Raw genomic sequence first — 22,021 nt, 5'->3', positions numbered from 1 at the left:
CCAGCCCCATGCTCCGGTTCCCACTGTTGCTGGTGTCTGACTTCCCATGAAATAGGGTGGTGAGACTGATGGAGAGAGTTTGGTGGAGCAGGAGGGGGGAGGGCTGTGTCCTGCCCAGCTGAGCACAGTATGCAAACCACAAATTCTCTGTGCTTCACTTAACTGGGGTTGGTTCTTGTGAGCGGTGTCTGTTGAAAGCTGTTTTTTGGGGTGTGAAGTGCCTGATGGGCTTAGCAGCAGGCTGAGGAAACGATTGCTTGACTCTGCCTCAGCACTCTTCTGTCAAACCCTCCTCCACTTGTCCAGGTTGCTTGGAAGAGCCGAGGACACATTTGTGTCTAGTGACTAAGATCTGGCACCTGGAGCACATGTAGCCTCCCCTGCAGAGTGTCACATGGGAGGGATATGAATGGTCGTGCAAGGTAGGACCAGTTCCTCTAGCCCCCTTTCTTGTGGCCTTTTGCTCTGAATAAATCTTCTGCTGGCAGAAGCATCCATTAGCAAAAGCTCTTTGATGGTAATCATTTTAAATTGGCGATTGCCCTGGTGTACTGAGGAGCCTGGCATTGGAGTCAGTTACTGTCTCTGACCACCTCCATTTAGAGGTAAGCACCACCTCGCCAGGCATAGCATGACTGGGAAAGCAGGTGGTTCTTCATGTCCCTGGCCCATGTGCATCTGGGGTGAATCCCCACTTGCTGTGATGAGGTTGCCTCCACTCTTCTGTGCCGTACATCAGCTCTTGTTTTAGTTGTACCGTGCACGCTAATTACAGCCATCAACGCCAAGGTTCAGAGGCTTCCTAACAGTGCGACTGTCATAGTGGGGTCTTAATTGGTTGAGTGTAATTGTCATTAGGCCGTAGTGGAGCATCTGGAGCCTTTTCCACCTCCATACCCGTGTCTTCCCTTGCCCTGGCCATTGTGAGTTAAGCACGCTTTAGACCACACTTAGGAGTTCGTGCAGGTCCCTCTGCCCTAGCTAGTGTTATCCATTGGTGAAAATGCCTGCCTGCAGCCTGCTCCAGCAGCACTACCTGTTGTTGGTTTCTCCTTTAGCTCTCAGAGCCTGTTGCTTGGGTCCTACAGCTCCTGCTCAAATGGGAAATCTGCTTCCTCGGTGAAAGGGGCAAATGCTTGTGATTTGCACACTTCTTTGGCTGCGAAGAACAGTTAATTCAAGTGGCTGTTTGGAAAGTTCCCTGTTTATGCAAATAACTGGGCTTGCCTGCTGTCTCCTAGAGCTACAGTCTAGTGTGCTTGGAGGAGAGCAGAAGTCTGAGGAGAGTCGCCTGTGTTCTGGGTGTTCTAGCCTCCCGTTAGTGCTGGGGGCTGCTGGCTGGGAGCAAGGACAGCGCTTGAGCACACTGCTGGTGACCTGCCCTTTCCAGACACCAGTTCTCGGTAGCATTAGCTTGTGTGAGATAGAGATGCAGGCCAGGTGAGGAGGCAAGGCCAACTGGTGATAGCACACAGCTGCTGAGACAGCAAGGCAGGCTGGCTGCAGGCAGGGCTGGCAAGGAGTCTAGGATGGCCCCTGGAATGAGTGGGAGGCCCTGGTGTGTAAGTGTTGGAGGGAGTGGAGATAGCTCTGAGAGGGAAGCCGTGTGCTGCCGGGTAGAGTGAGCGCAGTGACTTCACTGTGGCCTCTGCTTATCCCCAGTGAGGACACAGCAGTAATGTCTCACACCGCTCGCTCACTGCTGTGTGGCTCAGAGTGAAGCATGTTTTCCTTGTGGTGTTCCTTGCTGTTTGTCTCAGAATTATCTGGAGAGGATGGTGAGCTGGAGCCCTGATCCCTCAGAGCCTGCTCTCTATCCCCTGCTCCTCCCACTGTACCCCAAGGGAGCATCAGCATGAAGTTTGCTGCAGACAAGCATTTTCAGCAATGGACAGGAATGCTGAGTGAGGGCAGAGGGACCTGCATGAACTCCTGGAGGAACACAGTGTGAAGATCATGGACGTGCTGAAAGTCCAGCCAGGGCTGCCGGGAGCACGAACATCTCAAGAGCCTTTCTCTTCATCTTGCTTTTCTGAGTTCTTCCTTTTGTTGAGTTGAACCTCAAGAGTGGACTCACAGTCTAGACTCCCATGCTTGCCTTCCTGACTGTAGCTGAAACTGGCTGTATTCCAGTGATCAACCCAAGACAGACTGAGGGTGCTGAGCTGGTTGCAGTTGTGTGTAGGCTCCTCACCAACAGTGGTCATCTAGACCACGTCCTGAAGAGCCTGGAGTCTGTGGCTGTGTTGTTCAGGGCACATGAGTGTACAGCTTTGGTCATGCACTGCCAATGTTACGGACAGTAGGAGGGTAATGATTGTTGGAGCAGCAGCAGTCAGTGTTGGGAGCCTCCTGCTGTGTGCTCCTCGTGCAGAGCTCTGCCTGCACCCGGTCCTGCAGAGTGAGCTCGTGTGCACATGTAGACTAATAGCTGGGGAGCACTGCAGTGTGTGCTCGAGGAGTCCTGAGTCAGGGCACGCAGTGAATGCATTAAGAAACCTCACCCTGGGGGCTGAGATGGCCGCGTGGGTGAAGCACTGTCCTAAAAGGCCTGGCCTCGCACGCCCAGTTTTGGAACCACATGATGGTAGAAAGAGAGTCTGCTTGGCAAAGTTTCCCTCTGACTTTCACATGTGCTGTGGCAAACACATGCCCCTCCTCCAGCATACATGCACACAGTTGTTGTAGGAGCTGCGGGGCTGCGTTCCGGCCACCGTGGCTCCCACATGGCTAGCTTTATCCGAAATAATTACACGGAAACTGTATTCTTTTAAACACTGCTTGGCCCATTATATCTAGCCTCTTCTAGGCTAATTCTCACATATTAATTTAGCCCATTTCTAATAATCTATGTAGCACCGCCAGGTGTGCTTACCGGGAAAGATTCAGCATGTCTGACCTGGCCGCTTGCTTCCATCGCATCTGCCTGGGAGAGGGGAGCATGGCCTCTGAGCTCACTTCCTCTTCCTCCCAGCATTCTGTTCTGTTTACTTCACCCACCTATGTTCTAGCCTATCAGAGCCAAGCAGTTTCTTTATTACTTAACCAATGAAATCAACAGATTGATATATGACACTCCCACATCACACAGTAAATACATAACCATGGGACTCTGACCTGAGACTGGCCTTTTGTAGCCACCCCAGACACTCATGTGTCCTAGGTTTTGGAGATGAATTAAGTTTTTTGACTCTACAATGTTGTGTGGTTGGGGCCTCAGGAAGACTGTTCCTTAGCATCCCTGTGCTCCTCATGAGGCCCCCACAGGTGCTTCTCCTCAGTCCCTGCTCTCCTCAACGGAGGGATTCAGCAGGAGGAATGCGGACACCTCAGTAACAGGCAGTGTAGCATCATTTGGCTGCACCATCATCCTGGGACTTCATGACCGAGTAGGTCATCCAGGAAGTGACCAAAGCCACAGGCTAGAGTTAGTGCCTTGCTTTCTTAGTGGGCAGGACAGGCGCCTTTCACAGGAAGGCAGCAGTGCCTGAGCAGGAGTCCTTAGGGGCCCTTACCAGTTAGCTCTGCTCCTGGAGGAGGTGAGAGAGCTTAGCTGCAGGGCTGATAGTTTTCAGTCCCAGCTGCTCTTGTGTCTCTGCAGGCACAGTTCATGAGGACACCAGCATGCGTCCATGTTTCTCCCTTGATTCCTAGTGTGGAAGGAGCGGAGGCGACAGCCTGTTGATGAGGGTGGGAGGGGGGACACCATCACAGTGCTCATTCCTTCTCTCCACCTCCCTTCCTTCTTGAGACAGGGTCATTGTGTAGATCTGGTCATCCTGGAACTCACTCTGTAGAACAGGCTGACTTTGGACTCACAGAGCTCTGCCTGCCTCTGCCTCTCGAGTGCTGGGATTGAAGGTAGTTCACAGCCTTTTGTGGTCAGTTGACTCCTTCCCCACTAGTCATCCATCCAGACAGCTACAGGAATGGAGCCTCCCAGCCCGCCCATGTGCTGCTGTCTGTACTCTCCAGATTTCCCTTGGAACCAAGAATGTTCTTCTCTTCCAGATACACGTCAGGGGACGTGAGGGTGTGGGACACCCGCACCTGGGACTATGTGGCCCCCTTCCTAGAATCTGAGTCGGAAGAGGAGGAGCCTGGAATGCAGCCATATGTCTCCTTTGTGAGGATCAACAGCTCGCTGGCAGTTGCAGCTTACGAGGATGGTGAGTACCCCAGTACCCCAGCCCTCTGCCTCCCTGTGCAGGAGAAAGCCTCATCAACTGCAGCAGCTGCAGCTGCTCCCATGTCCTCCATGCACACACGTTCACGTGCTCCTGCCTCCTCTGCATAGGCATATACACATTCACACACACCCGCCTCTTCCTGGGAACACAAGCACATGCACATTCATGCACTGCCTTCTGCCTCTATATGAAGAAGCTAGCCAATAACCCTGGTCCATTAGTAGACATTGGAACATGGTACCCATTAAAACTGGTGTTTAATTCATCCTGGAACCCTGGAGCTGGATGTCAGTGCCAGGCATGATGAGGCTGGCCAGACCATCTTAAGCAAATGGTGTATTTAGTTTAAAATATTAAATATACTTGGCCTCCTTTTCCTGTATCCTCGGCTCAGGCTGAAAAGACTAGAGATAAGGATAGAGGGGTGATCTGACATGAATGGGCAGAAAACTGGCGATCAGTGCCTGCCTTTACCTGGCACTCACCCACCAAGCGTGGTCCTTGATGTGTTGTCTCCAGCCTGGAGAGAGTGTTTGTGAGCAACTGTGGGTTTATAGAACTGTTATGGAAATGATGGGACATGTGACATTGTTAGCTGATGGAAGTGATCATGGCACTGGCCATGGCAGACTGCCTGCCTACTGCTCACAGTCCTGATGTCCATTGTGTCAAAGTCTGCAGCTCCAAGAGCCCCCACACACACACCCTGGCCTGGATGTTGTACCGTAGCACATTTCTGGGACTCAGTGTTCATACCAGGGCCATGCAGATCTTCAGGCAGCGTGGTGTCATTTGGCACAGAGGGGTGGAGCTATGGTAGCCATTAGGGAGTTTTATAAATGTCTAATATTCAGTGATAAAAATTCAGATCTAAAAAGAGCAAGTATAAGGATTTAAAAAAATTGAGCAAAACTTTGTACTTTATTCTTCTGGTTAATGTTATTAGACACTACAAATGGACATTTGCTAAGTTAAGATGGGTGCGGCTCAGTATTGTGCTTGCCTGCATGCATGAGGCCCTAGTTTCAACTCTAGCTTCCTCAGAATGGTAGCAGCAGCAGCAGTAGCACCAGCATGCTGCTTCTGTGGCCTTGTTAAGCTTTTCCATGCATAGTTGCTGATCCCAGGTAAGCAGTGTAGCCTCGGCCTGAGCTGATCCCAGGTGGGCAGTGTAGCTGCAGACTGAGCATGCTTGCTGCTTAGCCTGCAGCTGGACTCGCAGCTTTGGAATGCTCTAACAGCACTTCCTGTCCTGCATTCTTGAATGGCAGACTCTTCTATCATTGAGGAAACTGAAGACTAGCGGGTGAAGTTGAAATCCAGCTGCTGTCGTCTCCCAGCTCCTGTTTTGGCTGGAGTGGTGTTACTGACAGCAAACACAGAGACTCTTGTGAGTCCTGAGCTCATCATAGCTGATGAGCTTACAAATAGAGCTTGAAGGGAAAATAAAGTGTGGTGCAAATTAGGTATGCAGGCAGACATACAGACACACAGTGACTGTACACACATGAGCACGCATGCAGATATGGGGAGCCTCCTCCGCTGAGCTATACTTGCTGCTGACAAGAGTGTCTCTGGCCCAGTCACTGCCATTGCATATAAAAGGGGAGCACCCTAGGCATGGTAGACAACTTTCTTCACGGTAAATACTTGAACATGGAATTTCAAAACATATGTCAAATATTTTGCTTAAAAACCTTAATTCATCCAGGATTAGTGGATATCTTTACCAACAGTATTTGGGAGGCAGAGTCAGGTGAGTTCCAAGTTTGAGGCCAGCCTGGTCTACTTAGCTGCAGGCCATCTGGGGCTACAAATTCATAGTTAAAGGGCAAACAACAAAGCTATTGAAAAGGTAAAAGGAGCCACTCCTAGTCTTCTAGATCTTCTCATCTTCCTAAGCCAGCTTCGTGCACTTCAGTGGGTCTTGTTTTTAAAACAATGCTGCACGTTGGCGACCTGTGTTTCTCCTTCCTCTTCTCAGTGCTGTGCCCTGGTGCCATACTGTACCATGCCACACGTGTGGAGCCCTTATCGCCGGACATCTGAACTCCTCGTTCTTGTTGAATGCAGTGACCTTGAATTTGTGCATACGTAAATCCAGGCTGCAGCACTGGCCATTGCTAGACTGAAGGCTTCAGTGCTTGGGGTTTGCATGAATAACGACTGAATTGTCCCTACAAGTGTTCTGTCAGATGCTAGTCTTTTGCTGTTGTTTAACTTTCATGTGTATGGGGTTTTGCCTACATGTATATATACCTGTGCACTACGTGCACGTAGTGCCTGTGGAAGCTGAATCCCCTAGCACCGGAGTTACGTACAGTTGTGAGCCACCATGTACATGCAGGGTCTATGGAAAAGTAGCTAGTCCTCTAACCACTGAGCAGTCTCTCCAGTTCCCCTCCTTGGCTTTTTGATGTAGTACCATATCTGAAAGCCTCATTTTTCACACCTAGGTAGCTCTCCTTTTTGTATACGCCTGTGGCTCATTGCAAAGCAGGTGTGTGTGCATTTGCTCTCACAAGCAGCATTGTAGTGAAAAAGCTTTGTACAGATGTCCTTTCATGTGTAAGAAGGATTTCCAGGTAGGAGGTGAGCACAGATGCCATGCTGTCTTTGCTCTTCTCAGTTTGGGGTATTGATGGATGTGGTAGGGAATGGAACATGACTGTGGTTGTGGTTCTCCTGGTGGGAAGAGTTGAACTTTTTCTTATGCATGGCTGCTGCTTGTAGTCCTTCTGTTTCCTTTGTAGTTATATCATACTTAAATCCTAGCCAAATGAATCCATTCTATATCAGTAGGAAGTAGGGACCTGAGTATTGGTAGTCATTGGCATCGTGAGACAGGCTGCCACATCCCACAGGTCCGGGCTTTTGAGTAGGAGCAATTTGTGCTCGGTCTATTCAGGGACACTGTTGACCTGTCTGGTTACATCTTGTGCTTTAGGATCTCAGGTCATGCTGGCAGGCAGTCACTTCGCTGTGAGGTCAACTGCAGTCCTTTCAGGGTTCAGGATTTGCCTCAGAGCTTTGGCTTTGTCCACTTCAGTGTGAAGAGAGGAAGAACATTCCTCCCGCAGGAACTCACCTCTCATGCTAGGCAGGCTTTACCAGTCATGTCAGATTGCCGGGATTTCCGTGGTGGATGGCAGCTTCTGGCCCTTTTCTCCATCCCAGGTGGCCTTGGCCTCAGCCTCACTTGGGTGACAGATTGACATATTCCCGAAGAGCTGATTTAGTGCTCACAGGTGTAAATATCAAACGCACACACTCCTTGTCCCCTTTCAAGAGCAGTGGTTGATGCTTCTTGGTCAAAAACACTAGAAAAGGGCCTTATGGGGTCTGCTGTGTGTAGTTCACGGAGTTAATGAACTCCAGCCCTCTCTCTGTGCCTAAGTGAGGTTCCGAAGCCATTGAGACCCAGACCCCTTGTTGAAGCTGCCATGTTCTCCTTAGCAGGAGCCTCCCTGCAGGGAACTTGGGAGACACCCTTCGGCACCCTTCCTGAGCTGCGCCCTGAAAGACCTGCGCATGCACTGGGGAGCTGGGATTTGGCGGGCAATCCACAGTTGTGAGCTGAATTCCACCCCACTGCCCTCATATTTCTTGTGCCTTGTTTCCAATTGTCAGCCTCCTCCAGTTTGATTTTACCACTAATTGTGCTGTACGTTACCATCCTGAAATGAATCAAATCAAAATGCTTTTCCTGGAGCATTAGATAAAGCAAGTGAAGGTTCTGAGTAATGAGCAGACGCTGCTAATGCAGGGACAGCAGGGACCTTGCCAGGACGCCATCTGCTCCGTGCCTGCCTGCCTGCCTGCCTTTGGCCTCAAGCCATGACATTAGGGGATGGCAGTGCACTGGGACCCATGCCCCACTCGAGTTGCCCTTAAAACCTACTCTTGGTGAGAAGTGAGATTAGACACTTGTTCTGTGAGAAAAAGTTCCTGTCTGTCTCCCTGAGGGGGGAAAAAAGAGGCAAGACCTGGGGTGTCAGTACTCAAGACCTCAATGGGTCAGGGCAGCTTTCTCTCTGGTACCACCAGGCAGGGTGAGTGGGCTCATTTATTCCTGCCGCACCTCATGCAGTTGTCACACGTGCGCAGGCCTCATTGTCCTGCTGGATCCTGGTGAAACATTTCTCACTTACCAATGGATCAGTGCTGGGTGGGGGTGTCTGCAAGCCCCTCCATAACTGTAAACGGTGGTGTAAAAGACCAGTTTTCTTAGGCAGCTCTGGAGACTGGGTGCTCCTAAAGTCCGTTCTCTAGGTTTACATTTAAAAACTAGAATTGTCCGAGAATTGTGTCCGTGTATGCTGACTGTCGGTGGTGATGCCCACACTATGTGGTTGACTCCTTCCCTCTGGCCAGGGCTAGTGCTTTAGAAATGGAGCACCATGATTGTGAGGTTTGTGTGAGCTGCCTGCCCACTCTGCCTGTGGATTGTGGAGAACTTTTCTCTTAAAGTCTGGATAACGAGCTCTTGCCTGCTGTCCCAACTGCCCTGAGGCTCAGGAACAAAGAACAGAATGAAAACCGCCAGACACTGACAGTGTTTCCATAGCAGTGGGGATGCTCGCGGTTTATGATACTCAGGAGAGTCAGCAAACAAGTGCATGGTGACTAGTGGGTGGGCTCAGTAGGTGAAGGTGTTTGCTGACACACATGATGCCCTGAATTCTTCCCAGAACCATGTGCTTGAAAGAGCATCAAGTCCACATGCACGCACACTCTAAGTATTGTATGTTTTTAAGTGCAGAGTTCAGAACTGAGATGGTTTAGAAGTATTTAAGACATTGAACTCTTTTGATTTTTGAGTCAGAATCTCTCTGTGTAGTCCTGGCTGTCCTGAAGCTCCCTGGGTAGACCAGACTGGCCTTGGAGACATCGAACTTTAATTGACAGATACTCAGCACATCCCAGGGCATTCCATTTTGTTCATTAGACAAGCTGTGGAAACTGTAATGTGTTGAGCTGCTGAATCAAACTGTTGCTTTGAAGGCTTTTTTTGCCCCTCGAGGAGAAGAGCTGGGCACCATGCTTGTCATGTGTGCCCGGGGCAGGCTGTTCCCTCAGCAGAGGCTGCAGGGGACTCACTAGGGAGGACTGTGTTGATGAATCTGTCCTTTATTTCCTAGTGTAGTGGTGAGCCATGGTTAAAGTGACTTGGTGTTGGAGAGCTGTTAGTAAATCACAATCCATTGTCTGAAGTCAGTCCAGACATCGACTTCAGTGAACAGGTGACAGTGTTGCCCACCAGGACTCCACTGTCCCCAGATGCAGCGACGCTGGATCCACCACGTATTGTGCCTCTCCCTAACCGACCTTGAACTGTAAGGGGCATCTGCCTAGGATGGTGGTGCGCAGTCTTCCGACATCTCCTGCTTACCCCCCGTATGGCAGCACACAGGTCTCCTACTGTGTCCTTTCTAGTGTTTAAAGCTTTTTAAGTGTTTGTAGAGCAGATCGTGGGATGAGGCAGTCTCCCCACAGAAGTGAACAGTTCAGGAAGCATTCAAGAAAACCCATTTAACTTCCTTTTTGCCTCCTGAATTCTGAGAACTGCTGAATTCAACCTCTCACCAATAAGGCTCCTTGACCCTTCAGGGTAGGAGAGAACCATCTGCCCTGTCAGGACTGTTGTTGAATGCATCACTCAAGGTAGACATAAAAATGTTTCTTGATTAAAACAACAGCAGCAGCAGCAACAAAAATCCTGTAAATCAACACCCGGGGGCTTTCCTTTTCTGCTGGTACTTGCCTCTCAAGGATGTTGGCTTTCTCATTGTGGAGGGAGCTGAGTAGTACCTGAAGCAGTTTCCGGTAACCGTCCTGCTATTGATTGTGTGCATAGACCACAGCAAGGCTGTTCACAGTGTCTCTGGTCTGCCACACTTAGGGGGATGCTCTGTTTTCATCCAGCCACCTGTGTGTGTGGTCCTGCTTTATGTCACCAGCCGAGGACTCGAGGGTCATGTGCACTGTCTTTGCAGTAAGCTCCTGCCTGACAGTGAGTGTACAGCTTCACAGGTCTGCCCTGCTGAGTCCTTGTGTGATCTCTTTCCAAGGTTGCTAATTGGATGTTACTGGGTTGGGTGGGATGGGGGTGCCCTATGCAAGAGGCAGCATGAGCTTAGAACCATTAAAGCTGAAGACAGATTGACTCATAAAACCATCCTTGGTAAATTCCCTTGTCAACTGGCTCTATTATCCATGTCTGTTGTCTCTGTAGGTCCTACCATAGCTCTCTGTCCTCCTTCCAGTGTCTCCTCCTCCCTTCAGTATCCTCCTCCTTCCTGTGCCCTCTCCTTCTAGTGCCCCCTCCTCCTCCTTCCTGTGCCCTCTCCTTCTAGTGCCCCCTCCTCCTCCCAGTCCCCCCTCCTCCTCCTCCCACTGCCCCCTCCTCTTCCTTCCTGTGCCCTCCACCTTCTAGTGCCGGCCTCCTCCTCCCAGTGCCCCTTCTCCTTCTAGTGCCCTCTTCCTCCTCCCAGTGCCCTCCTCCTCCTCCCAGTGCCCTCCTCCTCCTCCCAGTGCCCTCCTCCTCCTCCCAGCCCCCCCCTCCTCCTCCCACTCCCCCCCCCTCTTCCTCCTCCCAGTGCCCTCCTCCTCCTCCCAGTGCCCTCCTCCTCCTCCCAGTCCCCCCCTCCTCCTCCCACTGCCCCCTCCTCTTCCTCCTTCCAGTGCCCCATTCCTTCTCCTAGGGCCCTCCTCCTCCTCCCAGTGCAGTGCCCCCTCCTCCTCCCAGTGCCCTTCTCCTCCTAGTGCCCCCTCCTCCTCCTTCTCCTTCTTCTCCCAGTGCCCCCTCCTCTCCCCAGTGCCCCCTCCTCCTTTTAGTACCCTCCTCCTCCCAGTGCCCCCTCCTCCTCCCAGTGCCCCCTCCTCCTCCCAGTGCCCCCTCCTCCTCCCAGTGCCCTTCTCTTCCCTTTCAGTGTCCACTTAGATTGACTTTGTGCACGTGACACAGCAGTGATGCCTGAAGGCTCGCACACACCAGTGTTCCTGTTCAGTCTGTATCATCCCTGAGTGGTGGAGAGAGCGTTCTCCTTGTCTTCATCTTCACTGTGAGTCATGGCAGGACTCTGACTAAAAGCTTTAAAATGTGCATTTATGTTTACTGGAGTCTCAAGGAAAAAAATCTCTACCTTCTGACCCTGAGGTTGACTAGGGCTTTAGAGTCTCCGTCTGAGGAGCTCTCATTGGTTCTGCAGGCTCTTGTGTTGACCTTGTCATGCACTCTTGTCCATGCCCAGGGCTGTGGACGATTCTCGGGCATCCAGGAGCTCTGGAATGTAAACCTGGAGTCTTGGCCCAGGGCAGGTGCTCCTGGGCGGTATGACAAAAGCTAGCTGAGCAGAAGCAGTTCTTGCAAGCACACACCTTAACGATGGCCCCATGAGGCCTGAGCCGGTGTGAAGGGCTGCCTACACATAGGAAGTCTGCTTTATGGGCCACAGGAGATATCCATGGTTAAAGATGCTAACTCCTCTGGAGACTGGTAGGGTCCCTGCCTCAAATCCCAGAAAACGATGGACTGTAAGCTGAAAACTGTAGCCAACCCTTCCGAAGTTGCTTTTGGTCACAGAGACAAAGGTGGAACTGGAACAGTGTTGTGTGGTCATGGGTGGAGAAGGCTGAGCAGTGACCATGTCTTGAGCCCTGCTCTTGAGGATGCTGTAGGGAGGAATGGCTGTCTGTGGAATATGGGCAGGAAGGACAACCTTGAGAAGTATGAGAAGGCGTCACATACAAAGAACATAGAGCTAGCCTGATAGTGTCCCATTAGTCAGATCTGGCCAGCTCGAGTATCAACGTGAGCAAGGACAGCACAGATTATAACCCAGTGAATAGGCACGCACAAGCATGCTGTGACAAGGGCAGAGGGATAAAAAGGGAAAGTGAGGAAGTCTGCTAAGCAGGAACGTCAGCTCATAAATATAAAAAGATGGTGGGAGTGGAAAGTCACTAATTGGTGACTAATAACTAGATGAGGAGAAAAAATAGTTTATGCTAAATCTAATAGATAAGAATGAGACAAGATCAGAATGTTCTATAGTCCCAAAGAGTATCTTCCGAAAACATTCATTAAAGGAGAGAAGAGTGGTATGCAGTGGGGCAGCCTTGCAGTCTGTCTGTGAGGGGCCATGCTGACATATTTGTGCATGATGGCATGGCAGAATCAGCAGAGTGCAGCTCTGACCTGCCAGCTGCACACAGTCGTGAGGCAGTAAAGGGCAAACCCAGGTGGAGGGTCATCCCATGAAGTGGCTGCCCTTTCTCAGGGCTGTTGGAGTCATGGAGAGCTAGGGCAGTCTCTCAAGACTGTTCTAGACTGTAGGACAATCAGCATTTCAGGGGTCAGATCCTGGGTCTTGTCATGCTGAGCTTCACTGAGCTGCATGCTACCTCTGGGCCTTGGGAGAGGACAGCCAAGTACTGAGGCATCCTGGCTTGGGTCTCATAAAGGATGTAGTTAGGCAGAGGCTTGAGGACGGGTTATGGGGCTTCTTGAGACCCTCTGTGACTTTGAAATTATTTCATAATAATAAGAATGAAACTTTTGTCTCTGCTCAAGAGCGTGCATTTGGAATTGGATTTATCCATCCAGGTTTTTCTTTTAATTTATGTGTGCACATACTTGTACACACATGTATATGCATACATGTACATGAGTGTGTATGAATGTGCACAGTATCTGAGCTAATGTCTGCCTGCTTTTGTGACAAGTACTTCACATACTGAGCCATCTCTCCAGCTCTTCTGTTATCAGGAACTCAAAAACTAGATAAAATATGTTAAGCTGTGAGTTTCCAACATTGCCATCCCTTAGAGAAGAATAAAGATGAGGCCCAGAGTTACCTTAGTGTACAGGCAAGGGACAGCACAGGCCAAGGCAAGGGAAGTGAACATGTGGGGCGCTATGAGTTTACGAGGCAGCTGCAAGAGCCCAGGATGCATGGTGGACAGAAACCTGGTCAGCCCAGACACAAAGATACTTTTATTCACTTAACCATCTCTCTTAACAGTGAGTAGGTTTCCTCATACACAGTAATAGCAGTGCTTGGTGGCGGTGGGCAGGATAGAACATATGTAGAAGCTATTTTTGTTGTTGTTGTTTTGGTTGTTACCAAAAACCTTAGCAGAAACCATAGTTTTCTGTTTGTTTAAGAGCATCTGTGAAAACCCTGAGCCCAATCCATCACTAATCATACCAGGGATGGTCTTAGAAACCAGGTCCGACTGGCTCAGTGCTGCACAGGACTCCTAGCTGCTGCAGAACGTGAGAACTAGACACAGAAGGAAAAGACCCGTAGATAGAGAACTTCCTGAAGGGCCCAGTGGGTCAGATACTGAAGAGGCGGCCTGGAGTCCGCAAACTGCTAGGCAGATGCACAGACACACACGGGAACTTCATTTGAGGGATGAAGCCTAATTCTTCATTTTATTTTTCTCTCTCTACTGTTCCTGCTCTATTCTTCCTCTGCTCTGTTCTTTTGCCCTGCTCTTCTTCTTCCCTGACGGTTTCCTTCTGCCTCTCTTGTTTTTTCTTATCCCTTTTCTAACTCCTAAGACAAAAAATTTTTACATAAGAAAAGATTACTTCACAACCACAAGTTGCATATTTCCCAAAACCAAAATCTTTACACAGGAAGAAATCATATGATCACAAATTTTATGTTTTCCTTAGAAGCCCACATGTAGTTAAACATTTTTCTTTTTATTAATTTTCCCACCATAACATGTTCACCCCAAAGCAATGATGATTTATAATTTATTGATTTTTTTTATAATTGATTAATAGAGTTTTAAGCAAGCCACATATATTTCAGCCATTCTCTTTTGTATTGGCAGGAAACTGTTTGCGGTTACAAAGAAAGAATCATTTTATTTATCTCAAAAGGTAATATTACAAAAGATCTTAAAAGAATTGCAAATCTAAATTTTTATTTATAAAAAATAGTCATTTCTACTTTAAATCCTCAGGAAGCTGAGGATGAAAATGGGTACAAGAGATTAACCATCACCTTCGATTACCAACCCATCTTTAACAAGAAAGGTACATCAGTTAGTAATAACCAAGCTGCCACTGTTCTTGTTCCCCTGACCTCAATGAGACCTTTGCTCAACTATTAAAAGAGTGCTTTTCTAAACTTTAAATTGTTCCTCAAGATTTTCTATATCAAAACCAAACAAAACAAAAACATCTTTTTTGTTTGTTTGTTTGTTTTTCGAGACAGGGTTTCTCTGTACCTTTGGTGCTTGTCCTGGAACTAGCTCTTGTAGACCAGGCTGGCCTCGAACTCCCAGAGATCCGCCTGCCTCTGCCTCCCGAGTGCTGGGATTAAAGGCATGCGCCACCACTGCCGGGTTAACAAAAACATCTTAAACAACTTTACTTACAATCCCCAACTCTAAATTCTTTCCAAGGCTAGTAGTTGAATAATCTGCTCCAGGAGCAGTGCTTGGCAAACACCAATCACTATTATTGCACCCGTGACAATGTCCAGTGAGGGGCTAGAAGCCCTCTTAGAGTTTTCATTCAACTGATAGATTATAAGGGGTGTGGAGACCATGAGGGCAGTAAGCAGAGCCATGTTCATTAACAGCATGCGGTCCTCAAGACTCTAGTCCTCAGCTCTGTCTCTCCTAGGCTCACCCAACATGACTATGCTAACTGCTGGGCTGTTTTCCATGAGTTCCAAAGCTGTTGCAGTTCCTCTCACATGGCCTCTGACAATAATTTATGTATACAATCCATATCATGAATACACAAAAAAATCAGTTATATTCAAGTTAGCAGCAAACAATTACAAACTTGTTTTGCATTAAAATGTGAGGGAGTGAGGGAAAAAAAAAGAAGACGGGGTAAGAAGGCTGCTTGTTTGTTTCCCAGCCACCCAGACCCAAAATAATCACATAGAAACTATATTAATTACAATACTGTTTGGCAAATGACTCTAATGTATTCCTAACTAGCTCTTACATCTTGAATTAACCCATTTCTATTAATCTATGTATTGGCATGAGGCTGTGGCGTAATAGTATGGATCCATTGTGTCTGTCTCCTTTGGCAGCTACATGGCGTCTCCCTGACTCTGCCTTCTTTTCTCCTCTATCTTTGCTTGGAATTCCTGCCTTGCTCTATTCTGCGCTGCCAGAGGCCCAAAGCAGCTTCTTTTTAAACCAATGATAATAAAACATTTTTACAGCATACAGAGGGGAATCCCACATCACCTCCTCTTTTCTGTCTAAATAAAAAGGAAAGTTTTATTTAACATATGTTAAATTTTATTTTAACATAGCAAGATTACATACAACAAAACAGTTATCAAGCAAGAATTATAGTTACAATATTTAGTCCATTTCCATTTGGCAAATTAAGGAAAATATTCTGTCATCTATCCTATCTTTGTGAGTCTAAAGTTTTATATCTAGTCTATCTTTTATAATTATAACTATCTTTCATCAACTCCATTAAAGTCCCCAGAAGGATATAATATTACCTAAGTAAACAGGAAGTGCATTGTAAGCAACTTCCAAAATTCTAGAATTGGCAGAGACAGCTTGCTGCCTGGACAGTCACCCAAAGTTTTTTTGTAACATTGGGGTATCCATCTTTAGTCTACAGGCCCATAGTATCCAGCACACTTTTTCATGAAGCAGAAAATTATAAAGACAGTTTTGCCTATATTGGCAGTTTGTCAGTTACTTTTGTATGTGTGTCCTGTAGAATGTCTGGCTGACTTTTTTTTTTAATTGATTTTTCTTGAGCTCTACATTTTTCTCTGTTTCCCTCCCTGCCTCTCCCCTCCCTCCTTCAACCCTCCCCCAAGGTCCCCATGCTCCCAATTTACTCAGGAGATCTTATCTTTTTCTACTTTCTACTTCCCATGTAGATTAGATCTATGTAAGTCTCTCTTAGTGTCCTCATTGTTGTCTAAGTTCTCTGGGATTGTGGTTTGTAGGCTGGTTTTCTTTGCTTTATGTTTAAAAACCACCTATGAGTGTGTACATGTGATAATTGTCTTTCTGTGTCTCGGTTACCTCACCCAAAATAATGTTTTCTAGCTCCATCCATTTTCCTGCAAAATTCAAGATGCCATTATTTTTTTCTGCTGTGTAGTACTCCACTGTGTACATGTACCACATTTTCCTTATCCATTCTTCAGTCGAGGGGCATTTAGGTTGTTTCCAGGTTCTGGCTATGACAAACAAAGCTACTATGAACATAGTTGACACATGTCCTTGTGGCGCAATTGAGCATCCTTTGGATATATAGCTAAAAGTGGTATTGCTGGGTCTTGAGGAAGGTTGTTTCCTAATTTTCTGAGAAATTGCCACACTGACATCCAAAGGGGCTGTACCAGCTTGCATTCCCACCAACAATGCAGAAGTGTTCCCTTTTCCCCACATCCTCTCCAGCATAAGTTGTCATCAGTGTTTTTGATCTTGGCCATTCTTACAGGTGTAAGATGGAATCTCAGAGTTGTTTTGATTTGCATTTCTCTGATGACTAAGGATGTTGAACAGTTCCTTAAGTGTCTTTCAGCCATTTTAGATTCTTCTGTTGAGAGTTCTCTGTTTAGGTCTGTAAGACTCTTTTATGAAGCAGGAACTCCGAAGGACTATCTCATCTTCCTTTGGCAACTTGAGCAGTCATTTTTCTGTGGGTCCTGTATGTCTAGTTTATACAACATACCATCAAGCAGTCCAGTCAAGAGCAGTTTCTTGCCCAAATGGCTAGTGAAGACAAATTTCATAATGAGGTGTTTTTTTTTGTTTTTTGTTTTTTGTTTTTTTTTTTTTTGGTTTTTCAAGACAGGGTTTCTCTGTGGCTTTGGAGCCTGTCCTGGAACTAGCCTTGTAGACCAGGCTGGTCTCGAACTCACAGAGATCCGCCTGCCTCTGCCTCCTGAGTGCTGGGATTAAAGGCGTGCGCCACCACCGCCCGGCCATAATGAGTTTTTTTAAATGCCTGTCAACCTCCCCAGAGTAATTGGTGCTGTCAGAAGCAGACATGACTCATTGTCAAGAAAAATCTAAGTTCTAAATCTAAGCCATATACAAGACTTGCCATGTCTATAGTCTGCTTACCCAGCTGATGGGGATCTCAGGCAGAGTCCAGGTTAGCTGGGAGTGTGTGAAGATGGATATACTGATGCTAAGATGTGAGCCCTAGGAGAGTTTAAAAGTCCAAATTAAAAAATATATATACAGAGCCAAAAATAATGTGGAAAAAGGAGCTATAACCTAGAGGATACAAGATTTACCGTAAAAACCACAGAGTTCAGGACCGTGTTGTTGGGCACCAGAGTAGACCTGTGCACCAGGGATTACACAAAGTCCACACAGGGAAATCACTTGTTGCTCAGTCTGGACCACCTAACAGAAGGGGCCTCTGTGGGCAGTGTCCACTCCCAACAGTACTCCTCCCTGAAAGGGCTCTCAGACTTAGCAGACAGGGCTGTCTAAGGTGATTCCAGAGCTCACCAGGTTGACAGCCAAGATTGAGCACCCCCATATGCTGTGTGGCTTGCAGCTAGATGTAGAAAGAACTTTAGAGAGATACAGACAGCAAACAGTTAAACACAGCAATGCAGTAACTGTTGCTTCAGTGAGATGCTTGATGGCCGCTGTTGAAAAGATGATCCGTGCTAGCTGCCGAGTCACATGGTCAAGACGTAACAAAGCACCATTCCCTACCTCCAATGGCTTAACTTAAGAGACCTACTAAGTGCTGGTGAGCCTGCCTGGTGGGAACAGCCTTAGTGAAGAAAGCTTGTGACAAGTGGAGTGTGGGCTGCCTTAGGATGCAGTGTTCCACTGGGCAAGCAGCCTGGAGGGTGACAGCACGTGCACACACACTTGTGCTTGGTTGCCTATAGAACGTTGCCCATGGTAGCTCTACACTGGACACAGCCCCAAGACTATGAGCTGGCAAGTGTGCCTTGTGTATCCATGCAGTGGAATGATGCACATCAGTCAAGTTGGGTGGACTGTCAGTCACGCAGCAACAGTGAGCTGAACCTCTGCAGTGTTACAGTGCATGAAATCAGCCAGATGGTCAAGAGTGCATCTGCATAAAAATTCCACTGCTAGGGAGTCCTAGGGCAGATAGATCCCTAACAATAAACAAGGTGAGTAGTCACCAGAAGCTGGAACTGTGGGGAGAGACTTGGCCATAGAAGGGTGTAAGGGGACTTCTGGGTCTGGAGTAGTTCTCTATGGTATAGTGGAGGCTACAGGACCAGCATTTTCCATTCTGGCCAAACTGTACATTGAAAGTTGATAACTTTGTATATGTAGTGTATTACACTCAATAGAGTTGGTTTTTAAAAAGCATACCATTTTAATTACAGTTGCAACATAGTCTTGTTCTTGTACTGATGATTATTTTGTTCAGTGCAAAGGCAGTAGCTCTGAGTGTGACTCATGTCCTAGTTCTGATTCCTAAGGTCACAAGAGTATATTGGTGTAGAACCTGAGCTGGAGAGATGGCTCAGGTTCAGAGCACTTACTGTTCTAGCAGAAGATCCGGGTTTGATTCCCAGCACCTTAACTCTAGTTCAAGGACTCCAGAGCCCCCTGCTGGCCTCCTCAGGCACTGCACTGACACGTAACAAACACAGGGTCAGGGGTTGGTTAAAATATACATTGTGCTCTCGTAGTACAATGCTGAGTCCAGCCCCCACACAGATTCTGGTTTAAATATTAATGCTGGAAGTGACAGGCTAGGACACCTGTGTACAAAGTGAGTCTGAAACATCTTTGGGTAAACAGGATTGGAGATAGCAGTCAAGCTAAATTAGAATCCCCAGAGAATGAAATAGGGACATCTTGAATAACGAAATAATCTTGTGATGGATTATAATCCAAAAGGTGCACCCAAGACCAGCAAGCTCTCTGCTTACTGGGGATACGTTCAGTTACTGTGAGGGACTATGGTTAAGTGTCAGGTGACCTATGGATTCAGTTTTCTCACTCTGTTTGATATTAACTAAAAAACAGCTGTGCTTTGCCATATCTTGTCTTTCTGTGTCCCCTCCTGAGTCTGTTGGACTGTGGGAGTTCCTTGGCCCTCTGGGGACTTGGATTGGGAACTTAAGGCTGCAGGGGCCACCCTGAGGTTGTCTGTGAATCTGAGAAGGAGCTTCGCTGGCCAGAGACTATGAAAAGATTGGTAAGCCACATACAGTGGTGCGAGCTGTTATCCCAGCCTCCGGGGAGGCTGAGACATGGGATTATTTGAGCCTATGAGTTACAGATCATTCTGGACAATAGTGCAAGACCGCGACTTAAAACAGTTAACAAAGCCAGAAGTTAATATGCTTGTGTTTGTAGCATGATTAATAAAAACCCAGAGATAGAAATTGGGGTTCAACCTGAAGGTCAGAAAAGAGAAACAGCCAGCCACTGGCTCTTACCTCTATCTCAGTCTGAAATGGCGATCCTGCCTCTAGGAATCTCAGAACAAGACTATGTGAGAGCTGTCTCCTCCCGTCTTAATATTCCTCTCTAGGGCTGGGATTAAAGACGTGAACCACTACCGCCCGGCTTCTATGGCAAACTATAGTGTGGCTCCTGAGATTAAAGGTGTGTGCTTCCGCTGCCTGGTCTGTAAGACTGACCAGTGTGGCTGTTTTACTCTCTAAACTTCAGGCAAGCTTTATTTATTAGAATACAAATGAAATCTCACTACACAGACTGACTCCATACTCATTGTTTAGCTCCTACTTCAGCCTGCTTAGTGCTGGTTTACGCATGCACCGTCATGTTTGACCTCATCGTTTTACTCTATTAGAAATAGTCCTAAAATTGTGTTTTAAACCCTTGTATGAGGGGTTGGTTAAGAGCACTGGTTGCTCTTCCAGAGGACCCATATGGTGGCTCACGCCCATGTGTAGCTCCAGTACCAGGGGATCAGACACTGCAGGCACTAAGCATGCAAGTGGTACACAGACTTACACACAAAACACCCACACACATACAGTTTTACAGTCCTCTTAAGAAAAATGTAACACAAAACTTGAAATGACTAGTGTCGTAAACCCTACCACTGTCTTCTGCTTCAGTAGCTGTCAGCATCACTAAATTAAGTGGTTATGAGTTCTGTACAGCTATGTCATAACCAAAGTAACTTAGGGGAAGAAGGAGTTTACTGGGCTTGCACTTCCGGTCATAGTCTATTGGTAGGGAAGTCAGGGTAGGAACTCAGGCAAGAATCTGGGAAGGTGCTTGATGTCCCACACAGCATTACCTCCAGCCAGGGAATTCATAGCCAGAGAAGTGCAGCAAGAACCATGGAGGATGCTGCTTGCTGGCTCACACACAGGCCCATACCCAGCTGACTTTCTTAGACAGCTCAGTACTAACTATCAGCCCAGGGATGGTGCCACCCACAGTGGGCCGGGCCCTCCTTTATACATTAAAAATCAAGACAGTTCCCCACAGACATAACATACCCAAAGGCCAGTCTCGTCTGAGTCTCCTTTAATTAAGACTCCCTTCTTTTAAAAAAGATTTTTTATTAGAATTATCTTATGTGTATGAATGTTTTGCCTGCATGTACGCATGTGTACTACATGTGTCCCTGGTGCCCAAGAAGATCAGAAGAGGGAATTGGAGACACTCAGATTGGAGTTGCAGACAGTTGTGAGCTGCCATGTGGGTTCTGGGAATTGAACCTGGGTCCTCTAAAAGAGCAACAAATACTCTGAACCACTGAGCCAACTTGGCAGTCCAGAGACTCCTTCTCTGGTGACCCTAGGCTGTGCCGAGCTGACTGCTGAGCTAACCGGTTAGAGATAAGCAGGGTTTAAAGAAGGGAGAGCAGCACAGTGCCAGCGTTTACTAGAAGCTCCTGGCTGTGCTGCGATGGCTGCTTCAGCTCATCCAGGGAGGATGTGGCAACCAGAGTTTTGGACTCAGAGTTTAATTCACCTGAACTGATTAAAAGACCTTTTAAAATTTGAGTTTCTAATTTAATTTTGCTCACCAGAATTAAATATCCTCTATAAAATTATGCAAATCGTACTTGAAAAAGTTCACACTAGTCAGATAGTTATCAGATATGTAATGGGCTGTGTATACTTTTACATACATTGCATGGGGAAAGATTGAAGCCGTGTGGAAGTGCACATGACAGCAAAGCACTTCTGGTTTGTCTTAGGCGTCGCTATTAAGCTATGACTGTCCCAGGACCCCAGTTAGCCTCCCACCAGCATCTGAAACTCTCCTAGACGGTGTGTCCCTGTTCCCCTCAGGGACATGATAGGAAGGCAGTGACCAGTAGCATCAGGCTTTGCCAAAGTGATGCCTTGATGATGTCCCCTGCTTTCTTAGGTCATCCTGGTAAAGCCTCCTCCGCGTTGGCTGGCTTCTCTGCCTGTTTCCTCTTCCTTGGTCTCTGCACTCCAGACTGCACGGAGATGCTGGGCAGTTAGCAGTGTGCTGTTCACTCCCCCTCAGCCTTCTCTCTCTTTTTAGATGTTCTCTCCTGATGACTGTGCACCTGAGAGCTTCTAGGAACCCACCCTCCTCCCTACCTCCCTCCTTGAGCCTCTGCTGCCCTGCTCATCCCAACTTCGGCCTCTGCTCCTCTTTCCCTAACCTTGGTCTTCAAGCCCATTCAGAGTCCAATCTAAAATGCATTTTCCGGAGTATTTTCTATTTATTGTTTCCTCTGGAGGCAGCGGCATGTGACCTTGGGGAAAGAGTCATCTTCGTGCTGCCCTTTTCTCCTTCGAGACATCCCTGTCTCAGCCCTCTGTACCCTGGCTTCTCCTTCGAGACATCCCTGTCTCAGCCCTCTGTACCCTGGCTTCTCCTTC

The 22,021-nt window shown here is 47.7% G+C and overlaps 1 protein-coding gene across 1 annotated transcript in view; it reads left to right on the top strand.

Moving 5' to 3' along the window:
* Positions 1–22,021, top strand: part of Fbxw8 (F-box and WD repeat domain containing 8) — a 102,073-nt gene that overhangs the window by 38,237 nt on the left and 41,815 nt on the right. The window contains exon 5 of the mRNA XM_005344342.2: positions 4,012–4,169. Within this exon, the coding sequence (XP_005344399.1) occupies positions 4,012–4,169 (158 nt within the window). The remainder of the gene's footprint in view (positions 1–4,011; positions 4,170–22,021) is intronic.

The sequence above is a fragment of the Microtus ochrogaster genome, chromosome 2 (genome assembly GCF_000317375.1).
Source record: "Microtus ochrogaster isolate Prairie Vole_2 chromosome 2, MicOch1.0, whole genome shotgun sequence".
NCBI classification, from domain to species: Eukaryota; Metazoa; Chordata; class Mammalia; order Rodentia; family Cricetidae; genus Microtus; species Microtus ochrogaster.
Note: the sequence above shows the minus strand (reverse complement) of the source record. Positions and strands in the feature narration are given on the sequence as shown.